The sequence below is a fragment of the Clinocottus analis genome, unplaced genomic scaffold (assembly GCF_023055335.1).
Source record: "Clinocottus analis isolate CAN_PGR_092001 unplaced genomic scaffold, fCliAna1.0.p SCAF_3, whole genome shotgun sequence".
Classification (NCBI taxonomy): Eukaryota; Metazoa; Chordata; class Actinopteri; order Perciformes; family Cottidae; genus Clinocottus; species Clinocottus analis.
This window is the reverse complement of record NW_027176042.1, coordinates 20,406,390-20,429,013: the sequence shown is the minus strand read 5'-3', so window position 1 is coordinate 20,429,013 and position 22,624 is coordinate 20,406,390. Positions and strand designations below refer to the sequence as shown.

Below are 22,624 nucleotides of genomic sequence, written 5' to 3'. Positions count from 1 at the left end.
TTTATTTTATATTAATATTGTGGATTATTTACTGTTTAATACTGTTTTATTGTTTGTTTATGTTTGCTTTGTTTTTGTTTTTTTACCGGTGCACTTTACCCGTTTGCTGCTGAAATTCTTTAAATTCAAAGGAAGATCTAATCTCATGTTTGTGCAAAACGTGAAAACGTTCATATGTTTCATATGTTCCCTTACCTACGTTGCACATTAGCGATTTCTGAAGAGGTTTGAAATCCTTCTCGGTGCAGGACCTAAATTAGATAAAGTCTCTTGCTCCGTGACCCTATTGCAGCATGTCAGCATCCAGGGACCCGCCAGAAGTAGGCCTGAGACCCAGCACGGCTCGCAGCCCACAGGTTAAAGCCACACGACGCCAAAGAAATTCTGCAAATTGACGAAACTATTTTATCAGAGATATCTAGTCAAAGGGTTGCTTTTAAAAAGGCTTAACAGTGTGGATATTGCTCCTATAGTTGTTTGGAGGGGGAGGTAGAACATCACGAATGTACTTAAATCAAAGGTCTTTTTCAAAGTGAGCCTGCAGATGTCATTGCTCAGTTGTGACGCCAGAGGGCGCCAGACTCAAGGATTCAGTTGGCTTATCGGCCCAAAGGAGCTGGCCATTCACGATGCGGCACACTTCCTTACTCTCCCGACACAGAAATACTCACAGTGTGAGGAACACTTGCACAAAAATCTGCCTGAATCTGGTTCACACAATCTGAACGTGGTGATTTTGATTATTTCAACTTCCCTCTTTAAACAGGAACATAAAGGCACATTTTAACTGCTGGAGCCCTTCCGTCCCAAAATAACCGGAGCAAGATGGAGCACTGAGGCTAATTCTGTCCGCCTGTGTGTGAACCCATGTGTCTCTGTAACCTGGATATCTTCTGGCATCAGGCGCGATATCACTATGCCAGTAACGCAGAGTCCAAATAGCAACCGGATCAGTGTTCGGACTGGTATTATTATTATGGAAGTCCTGGCATACTGCGATGCCTGCACTCCTGGGTACGTTTAAGCCCAATGAATAGTCAGGTTTATTTATTCATCTCAAGTTGATTTGATAAATGAATAGAGCTGTTGTCTCCAGGTATCACTGGTTTGCAGCCAAAAGGGGCCTCAGCCGTTCAGAAGGGTAAAAAAAAAGAGAGTAAAACTGTAATTGAATCAATTTGGAGATTTACTGTACAGACGTTTTCTGCTTTAGAGTAGCAAAACATGACTTTTTATTTTTAAATTAGTGGTGAAAATATGTTTAATTTGGTACTAATTATAATCCAATTTAAAATATAATATATATTTGCATGTTTTTCCAGTAGCAAAGTACATAATTCTTTCCGTTAAACTTGTTAGAGAATTTAAGGAATAAATTAGATTAATAAAATAAAGTGTTAACTACACACTTTCAGCTACTCAGTAGCTAATTTAATTATTAAAACAGGATAAACAAAAACTATGACAATCTATACAGACTACATTCTAGATTTATTGTATTATTTTCTTGTTAAAGTTGAAACATATTGACTTACTTAGAAAAAAGATCTGTCCCGTGAAGCACAAATTACATTTTAATTTGTAACCTTTTGCACAGAAAAGTCCCCTCTAGACTGGAGATTTCATTTTGAAGCACACACTGTATTGAAAACAAACAAAACCAGAAATAAAATGATTTATTGATATAAACACCTAGATGTTTCATGTAGTTGTCCGAGCAGTAAATTGCTGTAGAAGTCTTGGTGTACGCCTCGTCAGACTGACAATAACTTAGTCACCGTGGACCGTATCGTTGGGGAAAAGGGCCGACTGCGGACGTGGATATGGACTTAATAAAGGAGTGAACGATAAAGGCACAAAGCGACAACAATTGTTCATCATAACACAGGGTAACACTCGGCAAGAGGTCACAGGCAACAACCCTTTGGTAGTCTGGTCACCAGCCATATATACATGTTCTTCTAGGAATCCAGCACCTTCCTGTCAAAAAAAAAGAGGAGGAAACTATTCAACATCTCAAATCTTTATTTATAGTTATAGTTTTAGAAATGCTGAAAGGGTCACGCACCTTCTGCTGCAGAGGCCTCATTCCTTCTGCTCCTAATTTGGGATTGGGAGACAAACAATCAACAACAACAACAACAACAACAACAGGTGTTAAAATGTGTCAGCAGTCGCAGGAACGTCAGTAATTCATAATCATCAGAATATAAGGCATCCCAGAACAAATAATCCAGATACTTTTTGTAATATACATGTAAAAATGATTCATCCCGTGTTATATAAAAGTATGACGTCACACAGATTAAAGTTACACCATGTTGAAACTCTGTTGGAGTCGAGGTGGTAACCTGCAAATAAAATGCTGGAGCTCTGTGTCCTAAAGGAGGCTGCTGCTGAGTCGAGGAAATGTGATTAAGTTTTAAGAGTACACGAGGAGCCATCGCAGATTGAATTTATGGGTTGCTACCTCTTGGGCTCGTTCAGGGGCAGAGGCCACCTCTTCCAAGTTTAGTGCCCTCCATGTAAGGAAAGTAAGTCACGGAGAAGACAGATGTCACCTCAGCACTCTACCGATGCATCCAGCTTACTTATTGAGCTTTTTAAGAATATCCATGCTGTGCAACACAACCACAAGGAACTAAATATTGCTAGAATTAGACTCTGTATTATGTGCAAAGGTTAATCTGCACTTTGATTTGATCTTGTCTGACCTGTGAGAATGTGAATGTTGACTTATTTCTTTTCTGCGTCTGCGACCGCCGGCTCTGTTCGACACAAAGACACGTGGTTTAGCTTTCAGTGAAATGAATGAATGATCTTTTTTTTCTTTGCATTTTGAAGATAGTTTGACTTACGTTTGACCTCCAACTTGCAGCTGACGGTTGCTTCTCCGTGACTGTTCTTGGCTTTGCAGGAGTACACGCCTCCGTCGAAGTTACCGGGCTTACGGATCTCCAGGGAGCAGATTCCCTGCAGGCAGATCTGCCTGTACTTGGGGTCGTCGCTGATAATCATCTGGTTCTTCATCCATATAACCTTGGGCTATAGGGAAGGAACGGGGATAAAGTAAAGTGTTTATAGGACAACGGTTTTATAAACACAGGCAGCAGTGTTGTTTCTATTTATGTTTGTGAAAAAAAAAGAAAAAAAAACGACAACTCTTGATTGAAGTGGACACACAGCACACGCTCGGTTTGGGAGCTTTAATGGCACCGACAGGGTGAGAAACTCCTGGGGCCTCACGGGGTAATGTTACACATGTGACCCCGCTTTGTTGAAGTGTCACCCTTATGGCCTCCTCCTCCTCCTCCTCCTCTCTCCTCTTTCCGTGCTCCCTCCCTCCCTCCCTCCCTCCTCCTTCCTTACTTCAGATGCAAAGAATACCACTTCAAGCCATCTATAATATTCGCTACCGTTCTGTTGGCGGCCCGGTGGGATTATTATCGTGAGTCCATCCGCGAGGTGAGGGGCTCAGACAGCAGGCTAACAAGGCCACAGATCAGCTCAGAGCCAACACTTCGGCACACAATGGATGACTCTCAATACGTCTCAGTACGTCCACTCAACACCTCAATGTGACCAGCAGGCTGCTGACAAGAGGGCTGAGCTGAGGCTCCACCGGAGTGACGGCATAATCGAGCAAACAATGAATGCACACTGACATGTCCCGAAATAAACACGTTCGACGGCATATCTTCAAAGGACTCATTTGAAAATCCACTTTTAGGGAGTTTTTGGGCAGCAAGCATTGTAATAACGTCTTTGTATTTGTCAAACTCGTTGCGTATTTGCTGTGTGAGCAGTGAGCGGGGTTGTTCTGCCTTGGTGTTGTGTTCAATGACGCTCAGTGGAACCCAAAACACACTGAATTGTAATCAGCGAGACAAATTTTGAGCATTTTTAGAACATGGCGACTTTTTCGCTGTCCTATGAACCCTCATTTTGGCCAGCGCCGCAAGAACCAGAAACGATTAAAGCTCTTTGAACGTCGCCTTGAGAGACATCTTTCATTCTTTAGCTCCTCTTTCAGTCGGAGTCGGCGCTCTTTCACCCACGTGAGCCAACGCGGCGATGCCGACGGCCATTTTTAACGAGCCGTCAGCCGCGTGAAGAACAGACAACACAAAACGCAGCTCGTTAAGGGGAGGGGGAAAAAAAATGGACAAAAACAGAGGCAAACGGACCGAAGGGTTGAAACCCACTGAGCCAGAGAACGAGTGAAGGCTGGTGGCCAGCGAGGGAACCCACTAGCACAAACCCTGAAGAACAAAGCTAAAAAAAAAAAGCGCGTGAAACGCAGACCTCCCATCTGCAGATGTGTGCGAGCGGCCAACATCCGGGGTTAGATGTTATGCTGAAGCGGTTAGTTTTAGTGAGACAAAGGGGACAACTGTACTGTACTTTTGGGGATCCCCTGACGGAGCACAGCAGCTTGGTGCTGTAGCCCACGGTGGTGGCTCTGTCGTTCAGAGAGGTGGTGAACTTGGGCGGCTCGGTGGAGTCGCGCTCCTTGTACTCGGGAGGCTTGTAGTCGATACCTGGAGGGTGGAAGAGACACGGACTTTACCACGAAGCTCCGAGCTGATCATCTCACCGACTGACTCAGTTCTCACAAATATTTTAGGTAGTTTGGTTGGTTGCAAGTAAGCAGTACGTTAGGTTACATCTCGATCAAAAAGATCTGGCGTATATGAATGAATAGTACAATTATATTACCATTAGCCAAATTGAAACCTGCAATTTGAATAATCTCAGCTCAAAGGTTCACTCACAAGCTGCCTGAGCTGTCAGTCCTTTGATTGGAGGTTATTTAGTTGCACACATTGTCCCCAAATTTAAACGTGAAAGCGAAAGCCTGCGAGCGGATGAAATCAATGAGACGGAGGCTTCAGCGCTAAAACGGTGACAAAGAAATTCCTCTGTGTCGGTTTTCCTTGTTGGTGGAGGATCAACAAAAGAACAAGGTACCCGTCTTCAAGATCGCGGCCTCCTCCTTTGCAAGAGTCGCGTCCTCGCTTATTCCACACTTGTTTTCAGCGAACGCTCTGAACTTGTAGGTGTTGCCCATGATGAGGTCGGAGATGGTGGCGTTCAGCCTGTGGTAATGCTCCATCACGGTGAACCAGTCCTGTAAACACACAGCGGGACGAGTCAGCATTCACTGCGTCTATCAGTGGGGGGGGGCGGGAGGGAATCCTTCTATTAACTTTGCAGACAGACACCGAGAACTCACTCCGGTCTTTTTGTCGGCCTTCTGGATGGTGTATCCTGTGATTTCTGTGTTGCCGTTGTCTTTGGGTGCGGTCCACTCCAGAGCGACGTTGAAGCCCCAGGTGTCCACAATCTTCAGACTGGCGGGAGGCCCCGGCAGCTCTGTGAACATCCAGAACCACACGCGTTACGCCGACACTTTTTAAATGACATGCTGCTGCAGCCGAGGGCAGGAAAGACTGTGGCCCGGACACAAGTTTAATCACACCCACCTGGCAGGAAAGGCTGCGATCCATCAGGATCAAAACCAGACGCCCGCTCATCCGTTACTTTAATGCACATATTTTTGGGCTATTATTTATCTACGTTGCCTGTTTTTTCCTTTCTTAAACACCATGCACCTTTGCACATCGTCTAGAACAGATAAATAGGCCGCAGGTTGCCATCTACTGCGCCGCGGAAAAACTGCAAAACGATGAGAGTAAATAATGAATAATACATTTTGGGGTATACAACACTGCTAGTTTATTTATTATCTAAACGTGCTCAAGGACACACATACATGGAATGGAATTAGAACGCTAACAGTGACGCAACATTTGAATTTGAATCTGTGATGTTGGAGACAACCCGGTGCCAGTGAAAGCGACAAAGCATGTGTTGAGGAAATATGACCCTGTGTACATTAAATTTGGATTCATGATGGCGGCCACAGATGACTGATGGCGAGCAGAACATGTATTTTGGTCACTACAGCTGTGGCATAATTCATACTTAATGTATGTCTATCTACCTACCCATCTATCTACCCATCTACCCATCTACCCACCTACCTACCTACCTACCTACCTACCTACCTACCTACCTACCCATCCATCTATCTCTTAGAAGCTACTTCCAACTTTTGATGCTCCCAGTTCGCTCACCAACAATTTGCAGGATGAGCGAGGCCTTGTCCTCGAAGTCGTCCACCTTCACGCACATCTCGTACACGCCGGAGTCCTCTCTATCGGCCGTGCGGATGAACAGGATGCTGTCTCTCTCGGTGCTGCGGATGTTCACCTTCGACGTGTCCAGCGGCTGTCCGTCCTTGAGCCAGCTGACCACGGGTTTGGGTTTGCCCTGGAGAGAGAAAAGGAAAATTCAGTGAATAGTGAGAGGGCTTGTGGATTATTATTCATCCCGCCTGAACGGAACGCCGCAGTCGTCTTCCCGCTTACCGTGAAGGGGATGGTCAGGTTGATCTTGGCTCCGTTGTGAGCGACGTATCTCTGCCTGAGGAAACGTGGCAGGCGGACCTTGGGGCGATCTGAAGAGAGAGAGAGAGAGAGAAAAACACCCCACTTGTCACTAAATTATCGCTGGAGGATCAGCGACAACGCGTCACGCGGCCTGAGAGGGATCGCTCGGAGCTGTGAAGGCATTTTTTTGGTTGTGAAACAAAATGATTTCAATTGCTTCAGAGAACCACAAATCTTGAAGAAATCCATAAACCTGCTGGGCTGATGTAAGCCCATGTGAGCCAGAAGATCTTCTCTTGTGCCGCCATGGTGCGCCTGTGCTTTAAACGGTTGTGAACGTCCTAAGTCCTTTATCCCCTCGCTCAGCGGGCACAACTTTCCTTCTTTTTTTTTTTTTTTAAATGGCATGATGTGTTGAAGCAAATCATGGGACAAGCAGGGTTTTGTATAAATTATAATAAACGGTAAATAACATGTTTAGCTTCACGTGGCATTGGAGCACAGGGATGTAGTGCAAACGTCACATATATTTCATATATTTTAAATGCCTTCATAATTATTGTTTTCCATGATAAGTCAATATTAAGTCATAGTACAACATGTAGCTGTGTTTTAAACATAGTTCTTTGTAGTTTGTGTTCCTATGTGCACGCTGACTCTCACAATTGTCACATTGAGTGTCAATAACACAGGAAATTGGAGAAGTGAGAGATGTATCTGCGTGTGGGGAATCTAAATAATTCCCATCACGCAGATAGTGAGCAACTGTGAGGTTTGAAATGATACTTAAAGCCCAGGAAGTATCTCACCAAGGCTCATTAATGAGAGCGATTCTGTCCGAAGCCCCACCTGCCGAGTCCAGCGCGGCAACATTTGCCAGGACTCTAAATAAAGAAAGTGTACTGCAGAATATCGCTCCCTCCCTCCCTCCCCCCCGTGACGCACGCTGGGGAGCTTCAGTTACTCCTGCTCTTGTCAAAAACAAAGATATATTACAGCAGGAAGGAAACTGATTTGTAAACAAAACATTAAACTATTCACTGGAAGCAACATAGCGCATGTTGAGTGTCTTATCACTTCATTCGGAGCGGACGAGGCTTAATGAACTTTCTCCCTGCAAAGTCCGCGGCATGCTTCAAAATAAACATCGGATCTCTGGACGTGTCATGAGATTTTGGGTGTCACCTGAGAAGTTAGCTCCATATCCACCACCCCTCCACCCCCACCCACCCACTGGAATGTCCCAACCCCCCCACCCCCGCCCTTGCTGGCCCACAACCCCCACCTGTCAGATCACTTGTCAAATCGATCCTGGCGAAGGATCACAATGCGAACCCCGATCAGAAAGAAACCTGCATTGTTCGCTGGAGGGGCTTCTAATTTAGCCCGGAAGCCATTCATGAGCCGCTTCTATATGCGGCGGAGCGCCCGCTATGGTCGAACATCACGGACGAACGCGGGCCACTTGAAATACCGCCAGTGCGGCTGGGGGTCGGGTTGCCGACCCTCCCGGTGCCGCGTCTCCATTTTCACATCACGATGATTTGCGAGCGAGCCGAGGTAACGCGGCTCCTCCTTTTTTCAAGCCCCCGGGGGTCTAATCATCGTTTTACCGCACGGCGCTTTACATACGGCGTCTACGATTAACACCGCAAGGTGTACGCCGACAGTAAGACCCATCTACTTAACAAGCGTGTAGTTATCACGCCGTGGTGAGGCGGATCAGTGCGAGAGGGGTTTTTTATGCCGTTAACTCTTCAGGTATGTGCCAGCGGGACACGGGACAGCTGGGAAAGAAAACATTGCTGAGCTGCTTCGGTTTGACTTCTGCACTTCACAACTCCCCCTTTCCCGTAATAAATGGCTCCGTAAAGCCGAGGCAGAGCCGGGTCAAATAGTTTGTCCCATGAGCATTTAACTTCACAGATGGATTAACAAACATCTATTTGTCTTCTCTTTCCATTTGAGACCTTAGATTTGCATTTTCGGTCCCGTGGATGTTAAGATCCAGACATAACATAAAAAGATGACTCCCTTTTCTGTGACTATTGTGTCTCTATGCACTTTGTTTTTACCGCAGATGGATGCATGCTGTATGTACAGCAGCGTTCAGTACCGCTTCCCTCGGTTTGGCGCGCGTCTTACCAGCGACCTCCTTCACCAGGACGGCCTCGGGGAGGGAGACCGGCGGGCTGCGGCCGCCGACGTTGACGGCCACCACGCGGATCTTCAGACGGTCGCCGGTGGTCAGGTTCTTGATCACGTAGCGGCAGGACTTCTGCAGATCCTCGTTGACCGCTTTCCAGTCCTCGGCTGAACGGGATTACACGACAAAGATATAGATTTACAGAGCTGTTTTTATTATACGGAGGGATACAGACTGGGATGACGCAGTTTGCCGACTGTGAAAACTGCAGGCAGGCGAAGACGAACAAATCAAATTCAGGCAGACTGAATGAATTGGTACAGCTTGTTGTGCAGCTCTGGAAAGGAAATGGGGATCGTGTTTGACATACGTGATTATTATTCCAGGATAAGACATGGAATTGTGTGTTTTGCGGGTAAACAGCTTGCCCTGTCTGCTAAATCAAGCCTGCATTGAACTACTGCTGATAAGATGAGCTTAGGGCAGTAAGTCTAAAAGCAGGACCTCCAGCAGGACCACAGCAGCTTCTGAAATGCCTCTTCCCTTGTAGGGAGAAGTTAGCTAGCTCATGATATAACGGAGTGACACTTGGGGACAGCTGCAACCGATATGGCTGAACCGCATTACTGTAAAACAGCTCTTTCACATTTTGCCGGACGTCCTTAAAAAACACTTACATTATGACAGCGTATACTTAACTGTCGAGATGTAATTGTAGGTATTAGAGAAGGAATGACGCTTTCTGTACGGAAAAAAACCTTTTGAAATAAAGCTTTCAACATCATTTAAAAAAGGTCGGCTGACATTTTTTGTCAGGGTATTAATAATCTGACCCCTGCCGCGCACATGGCGGCTTTTAGTGCACATGGTTTGAGAGCAGAGCAGGACTCACTTCCATCCTTGCAGACTTCAATGGTGTATCCGTCCAGACCGCAAGGGCCGACGACCTCCGGCTGGCTCCAGATGATGGTGACCGAAGTGTCATTCTTGTCCTCGATGAACACGTCCAGTGGGGCGCTCGTGGGCTCTGCGGACGCCACGAAAAACATGAAATTATTCAACTTGCAAAATGGCAGAAAGGGTCGCAGGAGGTGAGAGGAGAAGAAGAGGAAGTGATGCAAGTAGAGTCAAGTCACTCGGAGATGGAGTTCCCGTTGGGAAGAGACCGTTACCTTTGGGTGGAGGCGGCGGAGGTGTGGGCGCTTTAGGCTCTTCTGGTGCGGCTTCAGCAGCGTCAGCTGATGTTAAACAAGCATTGGCATCATTATTGGCAGCGCGTAATGAGCAAAGCGGCGCCACAGCGTCAACTAAAATCCAGCTACGTACCTCCTGGCTCGACAATGCTCGTGTAAGGAAAAGGCGTTGAAATCATGTCAGATATTAAAAGACAAAGAGGAGCAGAACAGGAATAAGTTCAGGTTTTACCATCAGCAGGCGCCTCGGCGTCAGCGGCGGGAGCGCCTTCCTCTGCGGCTGGACCGTCAGCAGCTATTATTGAACGTTAGATATTAATAATTAGTGCATTAAGCAGGTGAAGACATGTTCCAACAGATGATAACATGTGTGTGTGTGTGTTGAGAGAGTGTGATCCAAGTGGCAGGAAGCAGTCACTGAGCACCGTTCGCTTCAAAGAAGCGGATTCTAGAAGGTATCTGCTGTGGCTCATGTGGTTTCTTTACCATCGGCGGGGGCCTCGGCGGCAGCAGCTGGCGTTTCCTCTGCGGCGGGAGCGGCAGCTGGTATTAGAGGTTAGAGGATACCAGCATTAGATATTAGGGAAGTTAGCTGTACTGTCGGAGGAGGACGGTTCAATGTTTAATTGAACTGATGTGGAGGGTTGTTATTCCACTCGTTTCTTTACCATCGGCGGGGGCTTCAGCGGAAGCAGCTGGCGTTTCCTCTGCGGCGGGCGCGGCAGCTGGTATTAGAGGTTAGAGGATACCAGCATTAGATATTAGTCAAGTTATATTTCACCGTGGGAGGTGGACGGTTTCAAGGTTTAATAATACGTAGGCGAGATCGGCGGTGATACTCTGACAGCATGTTTTACCATCAGCGGGGGCCTCGGCAGCAGCAACAGGTGTTTCCTCTGTAGCGGGCACAGCAGCTGATATTAGAGGTTAGAAGATATTAGCATTCGCTATTAGTGCAGTTATCTTTTCCTGTAGGAGGGTCAAGATTAAATACATAAATTTTTATATATATGTTAATACACCATTAGTCTGTTTTACCATCAGCAGGGGCCTCAACAGCTGCTGGTGTTTCCTCTGTAGGTGCAGCTGCTAATATTAGAGATTGGAAGATATTAGCGTTTGCTATTAGTGCAGTTATCTTTCAACTGAAGGAGATTCAAGATTTAGTAAGTTTATATATATATGTTAATACACCGATACTCTGTTTTACCATCAGCAGGAGCCTCAACAGCTGCTGTTTTTTCCTCTTTAGGCGCAGCAGCTGATATTAGAGGTTAGAAGATATGAGCATTTGCTAAGTGCAGTTATCCGTTTACTGTGAGTGGTTAAAGATTTAATACGCATACAGTATATATGTATATGTTAATACACTGATAGTCTGTTTTACCATCAGCAGGGGCCTCAGCAGCGACAGCAGCGACAGGTGGTTCTTCTGAAGCGGGCGCAGCAGCTGATATTAGAGGTTAGAAGGTTGTCACATAACATTTTGAAAACATGACATTTCCAAAATGGGATGAATAAGGTTAAATCTTTAAAAAATAAAGTTAAAAAGTGAGTAGTAGGTGATAACTGAGACTCCTCTCAGGGTATCATACCATCGGCTGCTGGCTGATCTGCAGCAACTGGAGCAGCAGCTTCATCAGGGGGAGCAGCTGATGTAGATATTAGATGTTAAATGTTAGAGGTAGCAAATACACTTCCTCATAAAAACAGGTGTTGGTGATATGCGTTATACATCAGCAAAGTGTAAAGTGAGCACGTCAAACCTTGACCATATTTGTGTTTTTAAACCAACTTATTTATGGAATATGCGTCAAGATGGAGCTTTTCCACTGAGGTATAACGGCACATATCAGCAGCATCTTCACAAGGTGACATCACACGGTTTTCGCAAAAGGGAAGCTAATGCGCATTAGAAGCGCAACAAAATCATAAAACGCTGCACGAGTATGAGTTCCTGTAGCTTGTGTGGGAAAAGAGGTCCGTCAGAAGCAGAGAGTCCAAGCAGGCGGTTTGAGAAGTAACCATGCGTGTTCCGCTGTGTGTCGGTGGCTAGGACTCCTCACCAACAGGCACCACCTTCACGCTCAGGGTGCGCGCGCGCCCGCGCGCGTTCGCGTATAGGTTGCTACGTTCTTACCTTGAAGTGCACCGACAACTATGGCTCTAATGAAATAGTTAAACAAACTACTAGTCCCAAGTTTCCTCCGCTGAGGTAACTCGTGGCATTACCGTTTGCGGGTGGAGGGGTGGGTGGTTTGGGCTCCTCGGCCGGCGGGGCCTCGGCGGGGGCCGCCTCGGCAGGTGCGGCCTCGCCCTCGGCGGGGGCCGGGGCGGCTTCGGCCGGCGCGGCCTCGGCCGGAGCGGGCTCGGCAGCGGGCTCGGGAGCGGGCTCAGCGGCCTTTTCCTCCTTCTTGGCTGGTTCTTTCTTAGCCGCCTTCTTGATTGGGGCGGGCTTGGACGGCATGTTGGCGGTTGCAGCTAATTCCCAACTCTGTTAAGTCCTTAAAACTGGATCCAATGCCATCATTTGAGCGGAGGAGGCAGGCTTATATAGGGCCCAGCAGGTTCAAGCCCCGCCCCCTAATGAATTACATGTAATAGACACCGAGCACCAAGTCTGACTCAGACCCCCATGTCTGTTTGTCTCCCTCATCAACTCGTCATAAACTGTTCTACGGCCCAATTACATTATATTTATAAACTTTGAGTGAATACATTTTATTGCACTACTTGTTGGCATTTCTTATGATTTAAATTATACATAAATTATTTTAATTTGTTTAACGTGTATACAGCAATCTTTTTTAATATATGTTTATGATGACTTATGAGCAAAGCGTAAATGAAAAACTTAAAATAAGTGTTCTTAATAATATCATAAACTGTTCCAAAACTATGACCCATTACATTATATTTTGAAACTTTGAGTTATTACATTTTATTGCACTAATTGGTGGCTTTTCTTATCTATTTATGTGGTATACCGTATATATATATATATATATATATATATATATATATATATATATATATATATATATATATATATATATATATGTATATATATATATATATATATATATATATGTATATATATATATATATGTATATATATATATATGTATATATATATATTTAAAATATACATATATTTAAATGTGTTTCTTACGTATACAGCCATCTTTTATTATTTTTATGATGACTTAAAGCAAAAAGTTTTTTTTAAAGTTACTAACATTGTATTAACAGTTTAGTTATTAGAATTAACAAAGCCAAACTGACACGAAAGACGCCACAGAATAAATATAACATGTATTTTATTGATTCCAACAACCAGTGATAGGTGGATGAAAGCCTTCAGAAACATGCTGTATCCATATTGGACCCAACTCTGAAGAAATATCCCTTTCCTCTCAAGGATGATTTCTTTGTTTCCCCTCCTCAATGATTGTTGCCGCATCCAGAATGCCGACCTATTTACAATCTTTACAATGACGTCCTGTACAAAATAGAGAAATTAAGTTTTACAAAGGATTCTTTAGAAAAAAGAGAACAAAGAAATATCAAATATTTTAAGTATTAAAAAGGAAAACATTATCTGGAATTTCCTAAACATTATTGTTAACGTGTTTTTTTCTTCTTCTCATCACACAGCAAGTTTACATGCATTTACAACACTTAGAAACCCTTAACATTTGCACGTCAGTGACATTAGATACCGCATAACATTGTTTTTAAATCTTAATTCAGTCCACAACAAGCTTTGCAAAAATATGACTATTCAGCAACCTGTATTGGCCAAAAGAGATCAGATTCCTCTTTTTATCTGCTTTGATTCCACATGGAATTAAACCGCAAAGTGCTGATTCTCGCCAACTAGTTCAGGCTCATAATTCGATTTTGACAATTATTAACTGTTTATCGTCATTCGACCATGTACAAGTTCAGTTATGTCTTTTTTTTTTGGGCCATTCATAAGGACAAAACACATGCAACATCTCCCGAACTACTTAATTTCTTTCGCTATATCAATAAACCCTGTTTGCAACACAACGCCAAACCAATCCTCCTCTTTAAGGCTCACCTGCTAAAACAAGCTCCCACTTTTGTCCCGTGGAGCAATTTGATCCAAATTAGGAACTCAGAGACAGACCAGATGAAAACACACTGCGTTTGCCCGTGAGGATTAGACATTTGTTGAGTACCAACTAGGGGTGGGGGAAAAAATCAATACAGCATCGTATCGCGATATTTTGTGTGGCGATATTGTATCGATACACGGAAGCCAAGTATCCATCTTTTATTTAATCAATTCTAAACATTTTGGTCCTAGAATAATTAAATTAATGTATTTCTTGTTGACAAAGTTTTCCTTTGGGAACAAATTTGGGGTTGGAAAAAATTGTAATAAATCGCATAACTCAATTTATCGCGATAATATCGTATCGGGACTTAAGTATCGGGACGATATTGTATCGTGGGACCTCTGGTGATTCCCACCCCTCGTACCAACACCAGTAGAAGTTGCTGCATAGTCCTGATACACTAGTTAGCAAAACACAAATCACAGCTACTACAGAGCAACAGGCACAACAACCAGTGAATGAGATGAGAAGCTGGAGCGGTTGGCTTTAATTAACCTGCAGAAACAGACCAGGGTTGGTAGTCCAATACCTGAAATATTTACAATAACTGACATTATTCTCAATTGGCATCGTGAGAGTCACTGGCCATTTGGCATCTTTTTGCTCTTCGACGTCTGTAAATCTATTTTCTTTCTCTTTTTGTGTGTGTGTGTGTGTACATGTGACCAATCAGAGCTGTGGATTAGCTTGACGTTTTGTTTTCAGCTTTAAGCAAACAGTGCAATGACGAAGCCATAAGCAGCTCCGATGCAATTTAAAATGTTAAACTTTCTTATCGAGCTGTCATAAAAAAGTGGTCTGACATTCATTTACAGGAGTTATGTACATGGGAAGTGGAGTCTGAGCACCTCAACAATGACACAGTTTGGGATGGACAGGTGGATTATTTAGACAACACTTGCACAACCACTTTGTACGCCATTTACTCCATTAGGGCTTCTTCACAAAATTCAACACCAAGAGTGTTTAAATCTTCTGCTTTTTAATGTTTCTTCGGAAAGCACTGTCTTGTATCCAAAGTGTTCTTAAATATGAATACCGTACGATGTTAACATGGGCGTACACCATACACTGTCTCTATGTAATGACTTCAACATTTCTTTGACAACACGTCCTAAATAATATCAGAAGTGATCTTCCAGACGATATTTCACATTACTTTAGCTTTTTACAGTTCTACTGTATGACACAAAACTCTTTGCTAAACTACCCTGAAACTCTACGTGATCTTTACTCAACACTAGAATAGTTCGGGACTTTGTAAAAGAGCGCCAAAAGCACCTCAATGATGATAATAAGCATGAGAATGAGATTTTTCTTTTTCATATTCTGTTGGTGAAGGGTTGCAAATGAAACTGGGCATAGGTAGCTTCAAAGTCGCTCTACTGAGACTTTGTTGAATGTGTTTTGCAGTGGAGCTGTGTGATAAGGCTTCCTTTAAAAGCACCAATTACATGATTTACATGGTTAAATGGTCATTTTCTATAAGTGTTTTTTTATACATTCATCATTGAACTTAAACCACCAACATGACAGTCAATATGCATGATTAAAGTACAGTATTTGGTTCAGTATATTAGATATTTGCACCAACTAATATAGATAAAATAACTGCGATGTAGCCTGATTGCATGTACATAATATATACAGTAGCTACTCTGAATCTGGGGGGAAAGATCTGAAACAAACACTTTCCTAGATAAATGTTTTAGAAGAAAAAAAAAACCTTTGAAAAGTATTCTAATAGCATTTGCTCAATCGGTTAAATCAAAGGGTGTTTGTTATGTTATATATTATCCCTGTGTAATATCTAATACCTGATATATACGGCAACATTGGTGACACTTGGTGACACGTAAAGCAAGTCATGAAACTACATTAAGTACTTGAAAAATATGGAACTGGGCAGCAACAAAGTGATGAACTCACATCACTTTAAATTGGTTGTGTTTTATGCAAAAGAGTATGACAGCAGGTTGTTTTTTTTACTTATAAGCCATAAAAAAATGATAAAGACATATGTGAAAACATATACTGATAATTGTATATATCATATTTTCTAATTTTATATGGTAAAAAAAGAAAAAGAGATGATAAATTATTCTGAATAATGTAGAGAGCTGAAGAAAAAAACTGACTCCTGACATCGCAGCTGGGGTGATATCGATGAAAGCACCAGTGTTCTCTGCCGAAGTCGAGATGACATTTACGTCTTTGTCCTTAAGGCATTGTTTTTGTTTCACCTGCTCAGGTCGTAAAGTTCAGGATTGCATATGTATAAGATTTGGCCTTGAAAGACTTATACAGTAGATATGTACCAAAGAACTTTGCAATTAATAGTAGCATCGCGTCATGCTGTCATACTCTTTTCCAATGTGAGTCACCATAATTGAGAAGAGCTCCCGTTGACAAGCACTCCATATCCCATGATGCATGTGTGCTGTTGCAGAAAATCACCTGAAGTCTGAAGTGCTGAGACGACTCTTAAGGATCTTTTAGCACCGATTTAAGAGAACTGAGCGCGAACGTGGTGGTGAAGGGATCTAAGCTAAAAGGGAATGTCATCCAGTCAAATACACAACAAAATAATAGAATATAGTCTTTTGAAAATACTGTATTTTGAAAATACTGTATGTAAGTTGTAATGACCTAGTTATACTTTTAACCTACGGGAATGATGGTTTAAATCACCCTATATACCTTTAGGGATCATTTGTTCCTGAATGAGTACTGCATCATCACAGTGGACAAAAAAAAACATAAAAGTTGAAGTGCTAATTGTTAAGTGTCAGCTTTGTGTTCAAAGTTTAGGCAGACTAGGGTCCTCTTTGTCTGGGGATTCAATGTAATTGGCAGCCTCTTGAAGTTTCAAAAGCATTGCCATCTAAAAACAAAGAAGAGAGAGTCGAGAAATCAGCAAGACCGAAAGAACCGTTTCAGTTTCAAGCATTTCACAGAGTGTTGAGTCTCGGAAAAGATCACAAAGTGCTGCCTTACCAGCGGATCAGATTCCATGGAGCTGGGCGGGGTCTCCTTGTGAGGCCTCTCCTCGCAGGGCTGACCGGGGCTGCTGGAGCCAATGCTGGGGGGAGGCAAGTGGAATAGCTTCGCCTGGTCTTGCTGGGCAGAAGGCCAAGGCAGGGTGCCCCGCACCCACTCCACCGGGTCCTCCCACACCGCCTTCTGGCCGTGGACCTGAAGGGTCACAACATACCAGAATGGTAAAATTAGAGCACACAAACAATCCCGTGAAAAGGGTTAGGCCACCAGCGCCTTCTTTCAAAAAGGAAGAGGCCCATGCTCGCCGGAGACCACGGACGTCTCTCTCGCTTGGTTTCTCACCTTGATGCCGTCCTTGGCCCCCTCTTGCAGGTAAGGAATGATAGAGTGGTTCCAAAGATCAATGAACCACGACCGAAACTCCTCCACCGTGACAGGACACGACAGGAAGAAGCAGGGCCCTGAGGAGACACGGGAGGGGAAAGCAGAAGAAAGATGTAAAAAAAACAAACAAACAGCTTCCTTCAGCCATGAAGTCATGCCCGGTCCTGAGGAGAGTGTGCCTCATACCAATGAGGAAGTCCGACGTGCTGTGCTTTTCCAGGAAGGCGTGCAGCTGATACCACAGTTTGGGCACCCAGTCTAAGACCCTGATCAGGTCCTCGTTGGTCAAGTTTTTCTCATCCTCCGACTCCATCAGCTTCCTGTGCAAGTAGCGCACCAGGAAGCCGTTGGCTGGCTCCACATTGTTGGAGAAGGTCACCATCCTAAGAGGAGGAAAGGCGCATCAGTGGGCGATTTCTCCCGCTACATATAGAATCAGCTTTGTCATTGTCCCTTTTATCCGTATCAACATTAGATCCTTGAGTTAACAGTTTAAGTTACTGGAATGGAGCTCTATAAGTCATACTTTTCCTTGGAAAACCCAATTAAACCACTAAAATCATGAATAATAATTCACAAGTTCTTAGTTTAGTCTTGTTTCATTTCAGTCTATATCCTCTTCCCTCATCAATGTGACAGAATCACTAAAACCAGCTGTCATAATCAGGTTGATATGCCAAAATGTTGTTAGTTTAATGATTTCAGAGTCAACTCATTCATTTAAGTTTCAGTTTTAGAAAGGGTAAAAAAGAGGATTTTTTTCTAGGTTGCAGATAACAGTGAGATGTTTGCATTTCTTGTCAAACTTCAGACTAAAAACAGCTAAATTAAGTTTTTTTTTTCTTTCTTTACAGGTATTGCAGTTTATTTTGTATGACTCACTGAGTCTCAATAACAACTAAACTCTGTCTACCATTATTGGTATTCACAGTTCTAAGTGAAGTCAAACTGTATTAAATCATGCTGTATCGCAGCTCACATTTAAACTCATTACCTCACAGTTTACTATTGACCTGCTTCAAGATGTATTTTTATTGTATTGACCTGTTTACTCCACAGAGAGCTTCAACTATAACGTCAATGTCTTCAGGACACATTCAGCCTGAATATTCAAGACGATCCTGCGGGAAAAGAAAATACTTCCACGACCGTTCCCTTCACCAACCTGAAGCTGAGATGGAGGCCGTGGTTCGCAATCATCTTCACTGGCTGATTGCTTGTTCCAATAATGTAAGGGCTGAGTAACAAAAAACACATAATAGTTAAGGTCACATTGCCTATGTTTTACATTAAATATCACAAAAATACTCTTGTAGCTATGTGGAAGGTTACCATTTGTGATATTTGCAGGTGAGAGCACCATTGACCAGCTCGCTGATGGAAGCGGGGCCGTGAATATCATCCAGAATAACCACGAGCGGCACTTCCGACGTGCCGGTTTCCCGATCCATTTGATTGGCCAGGTTGGAAAGATAAAGCTGCAGATCCTGAGGACAAGAGTGTGAAAGAAAGAGAGCCTGTAATGACAGGACACTGACAGGCGTGACGCGTCAAGTAATACGAGCCGTCGCTTTCTGTCACCTTGCATGACTGGCGGTGCATGTTGAACGTGACCACGATGCCGTCGGTGACTTCGCGGGCGCTGCGGTCCACCAGGTACTCGGCCAGCCGGGACGCGAGGTAGCTCTTGCCCGTGCCGCTCGGTCCGGACAGGATGAGACGGCGGTGCTTGAGCAGCAGACTGATGTAGTGTTGCATCATGGGTTTGGGAATGAGGGTTTCGAATACCAGGCTGTCCACACACTTCTCCTTCAGACCTGAATACAGTGAAGAAAAGTGAGAATGGACCGTGTTGACTGGTGGTTAACTTAAGTTACTCGCACCGCTGGCGACTGGCCGCCGGCTCATCCGTCTATTTTTTTGAAACTTTGTTCATATCTAAACCAAAAAGAATCTACAGTAGAAACAGGGGGAGCTTGGGCAAGAAACCAGATTTAAATCCCCTTGCGTGTCCTGAACAAGTAACATGGAGTACAAGCATTTTGCTCTGAAAATAACTTTGCATCAAGGGCCCACCAAGCCTGCAGGAGTCCAACGCTCCGCCTTAGCATCTTAGGGGCCCGAGTGTCTGAGGCTGCTCGACCAGCTGGGCCTGGCAGCGCTGGGATCATGTTACCCAGAGACCTGTCTGGACTGCCGCTGCTGCTCTTGCATTCCTGAATGCAAAAGGTCTATCAAGGACTAGCAATCTACTAAACCAGAACCTCCGAGCTCTGGTTTAGAGTGACTAATGGGCTCCGCATGTGTGCGACTCACAAACAAAAACACTGCTATAATGTCTACAAGTCACACAAACCCCGGTACTTGCGATGACAATGTTAAGCTCGTATGCATGGCATGCAGGTATTTGGCTATTTACAATGAAACAACACATAATGTTGTTGGACCGATGAGGTCATCAGCTGCCAGCTGCGGGGAGGGAGGTCAGTGAGTTTTCTTTTGGTCAGTGATGTGGACAGCTTCCAGTTAAATGTAACTGAATGCACGTCGGACGTAAAGAAGAGTTGTAAATTAAAATAAGCAACACTGAACTAAACAAGTCCAAATTTAGTCTGATAAGCAGACAGGCATTGCACCCAGCTGGGACTTGGATTAGGCAGTTAAACTCGTCAGATAAACACTTCTCAGCAGCTAATGATGTGATTCGCACAAGAAACCTGATCACGTACCCCTCAATGTGTCGTATATGCGTGTGGACACAGCTTCCGCTTAAAGATTTGTGGTTTTGCAAAGTGAAAAGATGGACATTTGAAAATGGAAGCTGGAATGACTCCAAGCAGCTCTTCTGCTCAAAAACAACTTCAGAGCACTTGGATGAGGAAGTTTATTTCATCAGCTCAAAGTCTGGTTGACGAGAGGTAAAAAAAAAAAACACTAGCCAAGCTGAGGTAGACAGATCCCTGAGGCCGTTGTTTTATATTTATTTTATTGAGTCAGTCTTCACCTTTTCATTTATTTCACCTTTTCATTTAGTTACGGATATGCAGAAAGCAGCAAAAATGATTGGCTCTCAGCCGAGAAATCTATCTGAGTTGTACAATAAACATTAAGGAAGGCAGAGTCCATTATGTCTGACAGCCTCTCCACCGCACTTAGAAGTTAAACTCCTGCCCTCTGGATTCCACCCGAGACACCATTAGCAAAACAGATATAAATGTTTCATACTCTCAGCCGTTCATCAGCATATCTCCAGCCATGCCTGCTTCTTCTCTGCTTTCTTTGGCAGATTGGAACATCTTTTACTGAATATGTTCACATCTTACTCTAGTATTTATCTGAAATGTTCATGGTAGTTATGTATTTGTGTTTGTGTGCCTTTCATCGTGTTGTTTCTATTGCTGTTGGAGGTGGAGTTTTAAAATAATCCACCTCCAATCCTAAAGCTAATGTGATTTTACCTTTCAGGGCCACGGTGATGCTACTGGGGCCTCGGGACATGCAGCGAGACGGCTGCGTCTCTGGAGATTCTCCTCCCAGCACCCTCTTGATGTGGCCCATACTGTAACTGTAGATGGAGTCCGTCGACAGGCCCAGACTAGAAGTGGGGTCCACCTTGGCTATGTACACCTGGAATCCAAAAAAAATAGAAAAAGAGAATATTGAGTAGGATTTAGTGTGATTTGACAGTGCTCCTCGTGATGTTTCAGTGCTAACGCCTGTCAGAGGTGAGACCTGGGTAATGTAAATTATAATACCTTTTACTAAGATGTGCTTTTTCATAAAACTTTAGCGTGACTCTTTCGGCACAGAGTGTGCTGTCGTGGAACTCTTTGAGGAACGGCTTGCTAAATTTATTACGACAGCTGAAACGTGCTCGTTGCAAACTGTACATTCAGTTCTTGGACATGTCACAGTGGGCAAAGTTGTCAGAAGACGTGGACTCACCTTGAAAGCCTGGCTGACTGCGGAGTCCAGCATGGGCCAGTCCATCCTGCCATTCACCCTGACGGTGCCGACGAAGAAGTCCTGCTGTTTGACCTCCTGTCGACGCAAAGTGCAGCAAGCAGGCGATACGGAGGTTTAAAAATCATGTTTCTGAGTCATGTTTCTGAAGGAGGAAAGGTGACAGAAACGTCAAACACGCTTACATCTTTGAAGACGTGTAAATCTGCAACACAAATCACCACCCGAACACGGTGGTCGTCCCTCTGCGAGGAAAGACTGAGAGAATCTGCAAAGAAGACGTCTGCCGGGGAGTAAAGACAAAAAAAAAAGGACAAGAACAGAAGTTGAAATGTAGCATCGGTGACACAAGTTAAATATATAACATATAATATTACAAAAAATGTAAAACCAATGACATTGTGTGCAGTGTGTAGTGATAAATCCATGTTTTGTAAATAATTGTTAACTGTGAGGGTTAAAAAAAAAACTTGTAGCAGATATTAAATGTAAGATATAAAATGTGTATCTGACCTCACACACACAAGCAGGCGATTATATTTAAATATGATTTTTCATGTAATTGTCATCTTTTTTTGCTTTTAGATGGTGCACATGTACAACACATGAATTATTTTGTATGACATTTAATTCATCATTTGCACATAAAGTACATTAAAGTTATTAAGTAAGTGTGTTCCTAGAAAAGCTCTCCGATAGCTTCAGTAATATGTATCTGCTAGTTATCACACTAGACAGTAATTCACAGTTAATTCATTTTGAATCAGGTGCAAGTCACATTTAATCTAAGCGCTATGCATCCGCGTATTCCACACTGGCGACACCATTCTGACAGCTTGTCGACTGTACCTGAGCTGCTGCCCTCGCTCGGCCCTCTGCTGTAGCTCTTGGGCATGTGCATGGCTACGGACTGTCTGGGGGACGAGCTTCCCAGAGCGGTGAGACCGGAGGACTGGGAGACGGAGCTGGAGGGTCCGGGAGACGGACACGGGGACAGGGTGCCCGTCTTCAGGTGGTCGTTCTCAGCCTTCAGGTTCTCCACTGTGGACTACACGGACGACATCACAGAAGTGAGGGGGGGGGGAGAGGAGGGAGTCATTTTTTATCAATCCTCCTCCTGTAGTACAACTGCAGTGGTCGTGTTTTTATGAAAGGCTCGGAATAGAAATAATGACATTGAACATCACAAGACCTAAGCAATAAACAATATAAGATGGCAGTTTGACTTCATAGCTTACGGCAGCACTTTTAACACAAACCTCGTCCTCAACCTAAAAAGTTGCGGGTTTAAAAGTTTGCCGTCCTAGTTGCTTTTACCACCTCCACAGATGAACT

General features: G+C 43.9%; 2 protein-coding genes across 2 annotated transcripts in view; both read right to left on the bottom strand.

Moving 5' to 3' along the window:
* Window positions 1–1,660: 1,660 nt before the first annotated feature.
* On the bottom strand, window positions 1,661–12,314 carry mybphb (myosin binding protein Hb). Its single transcript, XM_068594038.1, has 12 exons — window positions 12,027–12,314; window positions 9,494–9,628; window positions 8,601–8,768; window positions 6,435–6,523; window positions 6,141–6,336; window positions 5,237–5,376; window positions 4,972–5,131; window positions 4,405–4,541; window positions 2,859–3,045; window positions 2,715–2,768; window positions 2,069–2,100; window positions 1,661–1,980 (listed from the first exon to the last, which is right to left on the bottom strand). Exons 1-10 carry the CDS (start codon window positions 12,259–12,261, stop codon window positions 2,737–2,739), a joined length of 1,479 nt encoding a protein of 492 aa, XP_068450139.1. The 5' UTR covers window positions 12,262–12,314; the 3' UTR covers window positions 1,661–1,980; window positions 2,069–2,100; window positions 2,715–2,736.
* A 783-nt stretch (window positions 12,315–13,097) lies between these two features.
* Window positions 13,098–22,624, bottom strand: part of nav1b (neuron navigator 1b) — a 62,409-nt gene continuing 52,882 nt past the window's right edge. The window contains exons 23-33 of the mRNA XM_068593551.1: window positions 22,139–22,337; window positions 21,475–21,572; window positions 21,272–21,367; window positions 20,785–20,953; window positions 18,908–19,143; window positions 18,659–18,813; window positions 18,492–18,563; window positions 17,513–17,709; window positions 17,285–17,403; window positions 16,940–17,137; window positions 13,098–16,826 (exon numbers count right to left, since the gene is read on the bottom strand). Coding sequence (XP_068449652.1) covers window positions 16,743–16,826; window positions 16,940–17,137; window positions 17,285–17,403; window positions 17,513–17,709; window positions 18,492–18,563; window positions 18,659–18,813; window positions 18,908–19,143; window positions 20,785–20,953; window positions 21,272–21,367; window positions 21,475–21,572; window positions 22,139–22,337 — 1,623 coding nt within the window. The 3' untranslated portion in view covers window positions 13,098–16,742. The remainder of the gene's footprint in view (window positions 16,827–16,939; window positions 17,138–17,284; window positions 17,404–17,512; window positions 17,710–18,491; window positions 18,564–18,658; window positions 18,814–18,907; window positions 19,144–20,784; window positions 20,954–21,271; window positions 21,368–21,474; window positions 21,573–22,138; window positions 22,338–22,624) is intronic.